Source organism: Pteronotus mesoamericanus, unplaced genomic scaffold (genome assembly GCF_021234165.1).
Source record: "Pteronotus mesoamericanus isolate MK-2021 breed Mesoamerican mustached bat unplaced genomic scaffold, CSHL_Meso_final contig_74, whole genome shotgun sequence".
Lineage (NCBI taxonomy): Eukaryota > Metazoa > Chordata > Mammalia > Chiroptera > Mormoopidae > Pteronotus > Pteronotus mesoamericanus.
In genome coordinates, this window is record NW_026555247.1 from 10,781,284 (window position 1) to 10,788,907 (window position 7,624).

The 7,624-nt window shown below is 43.2% G+C and overlaps 1 protein-coding gene across 2 annotated transcripts in view; it reads right to left on the reverse strand.

Moving 5' to 3' along the window:
* CDH2 (cadherin 2) overlaps window positions 1-6,956 on the reverse strand; it is a 207,507-nt gene extending 200,551 nt beyond the window's left edge. Inside the window, exon 1 of one of the 2 annotated variants that reach the window (XM_054583491.1) lies at window positions 6,814-6,956. In XM_054583491.1, coding sequence (XP_054439466.1) covers window positions 6,814-6,873 — 60 coding nt within the window. In that variant the 5' untranslated portion in view covers window positions 6,874-6,956. The remainder of the gene's footprint in view (window positions 1-6,813) is intronic. The other variant, XM_054583492.1, reaches the window with a different exon arrangement.
* Between the last annotated feature and the right edge of the window lie 668 nt (window positions 6,957-7,624).

Consider the following 7,624-nt stretch of genomic DNA (forward strand, 5'->3'; position numbering starts at 1 on the left):
TTAATCCACTAAAACCTTAAATAATGAACCAGAATTGGGGGGAGGGGAATCTGGGTTTAAATGTTTTAAGTTATGATGGTGAAGTAACTTTTGAAAAAAATTAACAAAGAAATCAACATTAAAACTATACTATATATAGTACAAGTACACCACAGTCAAAAATGTTTTTAATTAACATAAAAACCAGTATTAAAATCACAATATATAGAACTACATAAGTACATGATTACTCCAGTATTTATTTATTTTTTTTATTAGAGGTAGGTATATTTTATAAAAGAAAACCTAAGAACAGATCATGGATCAAGCACCTAAGTTACTCTATATGAATGCCATATGGTATTTATAATAGCACCTCCTCTTAAATAGCTCAAGCTGTTTTAAAAGCATTACACAAGTAATTCTCCCAATGCTTCTTGGGAAAAACCCAAGTTAAATAGTTTACTTCATCTAGGCAGTAGACAAAAACATCCTATACTAATGTTCCTCTGTATCTCAAGTTCTAGATACTAGTAAGGTCCACTTGACTACTTTCACGTCTGAACAGATGAAAAATTAAGTATTCAATCAGCCAAGAGAATGTAAGAAATATCACTACGGTTCAGCCAACTAGCGTAATCTCTCAGGCACAGATAACTCAGCACAGTGTGGCCATTCCATGATACAGCATGGAAACTCATCTATTATTTAACTATCCATTAATTTAGCCAATCTTCCTTTGGAACTACTTAGAGATCACCATGCTATGGGTTGTGCTCAACCTAACTTAAGAATGTTCTGCTGTTAGTTTATGCCATTTCATCTTATTTCAACTCTTCCCAATTTTTTGTTCTTCAGTTATAGCTTCTATCTGTCGTCTCTGGCCAGTTTCTCTTCATTTAGAAGCCCTAGAATTCCACTGATTATTCTGTCCTTCCTTGTAGCTTTTCTAGGTCCACAATTATGCCAAAAATATTGGGTAGTTTAACAATCATTGTATTGATCTGAAACTAGAACTAAAATGTTTTATTCCACACAGTAAGTGTTCTCAAATTTGACTGCACATGACCGTTATTTATTAAATCAGATCCTAGGAACAGATTTTCAGAGATCAACTAATCCACTCTTGTGTAATTATTTTTAAAAACTGCTTCATTGCATATCCTTATATATGTATACACAATATGTGTACTTCGTGAACAGAGATGTATCTATAGAATAATAACTACAGGGCTTGTTCGGTCAAAGGGCTATATTGTTAATGCTGACCCATATCACTGACTTTGGTAATTCTCATGAAGTCTATTTTCTCCCAAGGAAACATTAAAGTACAAAAAAATAACAAAATGAGTAATTTTTATTCTTACTATTACACTTCCCTTCCTTTACGCCTAACTGACCCCTCTCCGCTTAAAGTTTACCTTCAGTAGTAAAGGCAGTACAGCCAATGAAAAAAATTAAGTGTAAAAGTCAGGCATATAAAAAAATACAAAGGACTTCTAACCTATCATATATGATAACCTATTATTAATCCTAAAATCACAGTCTACCATGGTGAGTACCTGAAAATCCTTGCACTTCAAGTTAAAAATTAAAGTCATTACAAAGTCTTTGAAAAAGAGGCATATTTGGGATATTTTTAAGCAGCTACAAGAGTCACAGAACTGAAAAGTCCCTTAGACATCGACTAGTCCAACCAGGTTCAATATTTTAATACTGAGAAAAAAGATGTCATGAGAGTTTAAGAGATTAAACCACATCTGGACTAGATTAGAACCCCAACTTCCTGCCCTTGACATTAGCTCTTGCCCTTGACCCTATGTAAGGGCCGCTCATTTGCAAAGGCACATTTGTTATACCCTTGGTGCCCGAACCACCTTGGGTGACACACACAAAGGTATCGATTAACCATCAGCTGACACTTAATGTCAACCTGCAATAAATGTTGGAGGAGACACATATATAGATAGCAGCCCTGAGCATATAGCACATATGCAACTCATGAAAATGGGTTGGTGCGGTAAGTACAGTCGGACAATCAGAGTCCTAAGAAGGTACACTCAGTACTGCAGAGAGGAACAAGAAATAAAAACTAAGCAATATTTATATGCACCTAAATTTTCACTTAAAAATTATATTATTATAACACAAGTTGTAATATTTACGTCCAAAACTTTCCATGTTCCTATTCAGCTCCTAAATTCACCTCTTCTGCTTACTTTAAATTCATTATTTTATGTATGTAGAAGATACAGCTCTTACTAAAACATTTATCTGCCAAGCATGAAGAGAGTTGTTTAATTAAAATTTATCTACATTTAGTTAAACATACAAAGACTAGTAGCTACTCAAATTAACTGATATAATTTGCTGAAAATGTAAGGAAAAACAAGTTTTAGTTGGCAAAAAAAAAAAGAAAGAAAAATAAATACCAGAAATGTGAGGCATAATGATTTGTTTGTACAAATTATGTTTCAATTATAGTTCTTAACCCAACTTGAAAATAGACTCTAGAAGATATACTAATGGAAGATATAAAATACTCAAATTACAAAACCCAAATTTCAAATCTATTACATTTTTTAAATGGTTGATAAAATTCACAAGTCTCTGTGGTGCTTACACTTGCTTACTTTTTTGTATTTGAGCCAAAAGAAAAACACTGAATAATGGTAACTTGGGCAAAAGGAGAGTGTAGGCACAAACACTACATTTCTTAAATAACAGCTCTGCTTTTTTTTTTTTTTTTTTTTAAGAAATAGCACTCTTCCAACTTGAGGCAATATCTTGGAAAACAGGATGGGGATTTGAGTTACGTAGGAATTTTTATACAAGGAATTTTAAAGCAAGATTAACTGTTGCTGTAAGTCTTGACATTTCCCAATTAATAACCCTAAAGCTTAATGAGGCACAACAGATTTAAGAAATGAAGATTTTTAATGAAAAGGGAAATTAAGGACAGTTTGGTGCAATGCACTGTCACCAAAATAATCTGTTCCAAGAAGACTTTAGTCTCTACATGTAAAAAACCACGAACTACCTAAAAAGAATTTCCTCTTAAAGTCTCAAGTCTCAACATTTAGAAGGTCAAAGCAGACTTTAATAAAAGAATGAAAGTATAAAAGTACGCTCTGTAAATAAATTCTGAACTTGCAACTGACGCCTAAAATAATATATATGACTATATATTAAATTTTAAAATATGCCTATAAAGTATTTTAGGATATACCAATTATTATTTTTCAAATCATATCTAGCATGTTTGCAATGCACCATCTATTAGTAATGACAACAAAAAAAAAGCAAACATGCACATAGCTATGTCCAATAAGCAGAATACCAGCTATGTGAATACCAGCTATGCTAATTCTCCTTACTTTCACAAGAACTTGTAACAAAGACACACAAAAATCAAGTAAACACAAAGACATACATATTTTATACTTAAAATGATTCTTGCATCTTAGATTTTCACATCTTAAAAAAAAGCTTCTTTTTTAATACACATCAGGTATTGCATATTTTTCTCTTCAAAGTCTGTACCTACATAGATGAAAATCATACATGGTTAGTGCAGCTTTTTTCATATGTTCTCATCCAGGGTTGAGTGCCAGACCTTTGTGATCAGACTCTGAATCTAGAATTTATGAACGTTAAGGTGATGTCCCTGATGCATCATAACACATACAAGTCATTTAAATAAGAACAACAGTTATGAAATTAAAATGTGAACTAGAAAACAAAACAGACTCCTAACCTATTAATTATTTGGTAGGTAGTAAAAGTAAAATTGGTTTTCCCCTGATGATTAATCTTTTCATGGATTTGAAAGTCACTTGTATAACTTAAAAGGAAAGCTTACAGAAACTTTGTGATATCCTTTGAAAAGTGATGTTCAATGCTCAAATTCTACTTTTTTTAAGTGTAAAGGGCAATACTAATACCTTAAGTTAAAATGAGAAAGAACAGAAAATTTTAACATGTAAATCTAGATAAGAGAATAACAAAATAAAGAAGCTCTCAAAGTGGAAAGAAGTGTTGAAAGTAAAGCAAGGTACACTTCAGTTAACAATTAAAGACAAAAAGTTATTTTGAATATTCAATTACACTTATTTAACTGGTCTGCAAATATAAGGTTGCTCTGTATCTACACTAATAACCTACTCATTCTCTTTTCTAAAACTCTTGGCTCCTTAGTCTGGCCTGGAAAACACTGGACTTTTAATAGCAGATGACTGCAGAGGGGCCATTTTCACCTTGTAGACAGATCTTTGTTATTCTGATGTGTAAAGCAGACCATTAGCACAAAGTCATTTCTAATCTCAGTTGTACAATCCACATGGTGCACATAACCCTAAAACTCATGTTGCATAAACTGCTCTGCTTCCAATCCTAATGACCTTGCACATCATTCAATGTTATTGCTTCACTTGCACCCATGAATTGTAAGACCGCTAAAAAACTTGATGACAAAGTTATAATTTCCCCTTTCCTGAAGCTTTATAAAAGTCAACATATCATCTAGAAGAGACTGAAAAGATCTTACAATGGAAAAGATAAGCATAATATTTGACATTTATGAATGGTATTTTACAATATTTACAGAAAAATGTAAATGATCTCCAAAATGCACATCTGCCTTCAAGGTAAATGACAAGAGGAAATGAAATTAATCCAGTGGTACCACACTAAGGACCATGGTATTAATGACCATCAATGGTCTCCTCCAGTCCTAAATGCACTGTACTGTATTCAATTAAAACTTACTTTCAGATCAAAAAGTTACTGAACATATACCATCTACTGCTGGACTCACACTCTTGATGGTATGTTACGTTAAAAAATAATAAATCGAGAAATAAGCTTTTTGATCTATGACATTTCCTTTTTTTTTTTTTTGAGAAAATATCTGACCTGCGGAGGATTCGAGTTTATCTTCCCCTTAACCTCAAACATTTGAAGTAGCGCCTTTTTCCTTTTTCCCCTTACCTATTTAATAAACCCCATTTTAAAAAGAAAAAACAATAAAAGAGACAGGAGGTGAAAGAATGAAGAGTGTGCTCCAAGAATAAAGGGCGGTTTTATAACAGGAGGTACTTTTGTTAGCAAGTGATTGGCAGGTCTCCTCCCCCAAGTTAAAAGAAATTCCATCCACTCCCCAAAACAGCGGAGGCCAAAAATGTCTAGTCTAACAGTTCTGAAACCCCCGAGTCCTGAGAGAGGCAAGGGGGGCGGACTGGCAAGTGGGGGAAGGGGAGAGAGAAAGACCAGCAGGAGACGAAAGAACAAAAGCAGAAACTCAAGGAGAAAGGAACAACGGGACCCGGGCCGCCAGAGACAGTGGGAGGGAGAGTGCCGGAAAGTGGGAGAGCACGACTCGTGCGAGGAGAGCGCGGAGCCCAACCGGGCCCGGCGTGCCGCTCCCCCGCGCACCATGGACAGGGCTCCACGAGGCCGCGGCCCACACCCCTCTAGGGGGCGGTGGGAGAAAGCGCGAAAGACCGCGGGTGTCGTCCCCGTTCTGCCCCTGGTGCTCGCAACCCCCTTTCCCCAGGCCGGAGCGCTCCATGCCTTGACCCGTGAAAACCATGGCGGGGGGTAATCCATACACACCATCTGTCCCAGCCCCGGCCGCCCCCGGCGCAGTGATACTTCGGAGCCTCGTCCGCACTTTTCCGAGCTGCCATCGGCTAGCCACCCCCAACAGCCGGCGGTGCTCAAGGGGACTCCCTCGGGCGGATTTCCCCGGAGATCCTACCCTGCAATGAGGGCCGACACGCCCCTCCCCTGCAGCGGCTCCGAGAGTCCACTGCTCGGGGGCACAGACTCAGGGATCTCGCTCAGCCCCCACCAAACAGAAGGGTCGCTGCGGCGGTGCGCGGCGTCTCTTCCCGGGACTTTGCTGGCTGACGGAAAGGGGCCTTGGGGCATTCTCCGGACGGGCGCCGTGGTAAAGTTGGACGATTGGCCGCGCTGGTGATCTGGAGCAGGTGCTTCCTGCCGCGGAGGACCCTCCTAGTACCGATTCCAAGAAGGGGGTAACTGGCACTCCTCCGAAAGCGTGAAAAGTGCAAACGGTTCGGGCAAAGGCGCCCCCGGGCGAACGCAGGGAAGAGGCAGCCGGACCGAGGGAGAGGAATAATAGCCGAGTAACGGAACTTCTCCCTTCTAGGCGGGATAAGGGGCGTGCGGGCCAGGGTCTAGGTGCTGAGACGCTGACCCGTAAAGACTCCTAGAAGCAAGGGGCGAGGCTTTTTTCCCCCCAGGCGGGACCGACACAACAAACTGAGAGGGCAAAAGAGCAAGAAAAGGAGGCAACTCTGGGCTGGGTTAAAGACAATAGTACAGTGGAGACTTAGGGCGCCCGGAGACGCGCGGGTGACAGGGCGGGGTGGGGTGGGAGCAAGTCCCGTAACTAAGACACCTGAGTGAGCATTGCTACTGCAAAGTCGAGACCGATCCTTGCAGAAATAAACAAACAAAAAATGGGGGCAAAGTGGAATTCGAAGGGCAAGGAAACTGCAAAACTGGAGTGCTATCTTACTCCTAAGGTCAGCCCCGAGAGCTCGCCCAACCCCAAAGGAGGACCATAAGGGGCCTGCGATCGCCTCTTTGGGACCCGCCAGGAGAGGCGCGAGAGACCAGCTGGCCCCGGAAGCCCTGACCCTGCGCCCTGCCCGAGCCTCCAGTCTGCGCAGCTCCTGGCCGCGCGGTGCCGCACCTCCCTTCCCGGGTGCGCAGCCCGGCCCCGCAGCGGCGCGGGGAACAAAGGGACCTGGTGCCGCCCGGCCCACCCCACCCAACCCGCGGCCCGCCCGCGGGACCGCCGCGTACCTGAAGCAAGGCCGCCAGCAGCGGCAGCAGGGTCCGCGGAGCTCTCACTATCCGGCACATGGAGGCGGAGAAGGGCCGAGCAAGGAGCCGGAGGCGGCGGCAGTAGCGGCAGCACCAACAGCAGCGCGGAGAGAAGGCTCCAGGCAGTTTCCACCCCCTTCCCTACTCTTCCCCCACCCCACCCCCTTCTCCTCTGCTCTCTTCTCCCCGCCAATGGAGAGCGAGCTGATGACAAATAGCGGACCACGGAGTCCGCGGGACTCACACCAGGAGTAATAAAACAGACCCAGAGATCAAGGGGCTGGGGAGGGGGCGGAGAAGAAGGCGGGAGTGCGTGTGAGGGTGTGTGTGTGTGTGTGTCAGTAGGCGACCGCGGTGGCAACGCAGGCGATTCTGCCGTGGCCCAAAGCGCAGCGGAAGCCGGGAGGGATGCAGGCGGCAGCAGCGGGGACCTTAGCCGCTGTAGGATGCGGAGGTGGAAGTGGAGAAGGAGCTCCGCAACGCGAGGTTTCGGGCTTGTGGTGTTTTTTCTTTCCCCCCCACGCCTCCGGATCCCCTCTCCAAGTCCGCTCGCCACGACTAAGACTCCCGGGAGAGCGCCGCAAGGAGGGCGCTCCGTGTCTTGCGCGCTGCGCCTACAAAGGGTAGCAGTCCCGCCGCCTGGCGCCTCCTCTGCGTGGGGGCTGAGGGCTGCTTCTGCGCTCGCCTTTCCGGTCCCCCGGCGAGTTGGAGATTGTTCGTTCAAAGCGCGGAGGTGAAGCCAGGGGACCGCTTGGCCACTACCACCGCGGCTCCGTCCCGCGAAGCTGCC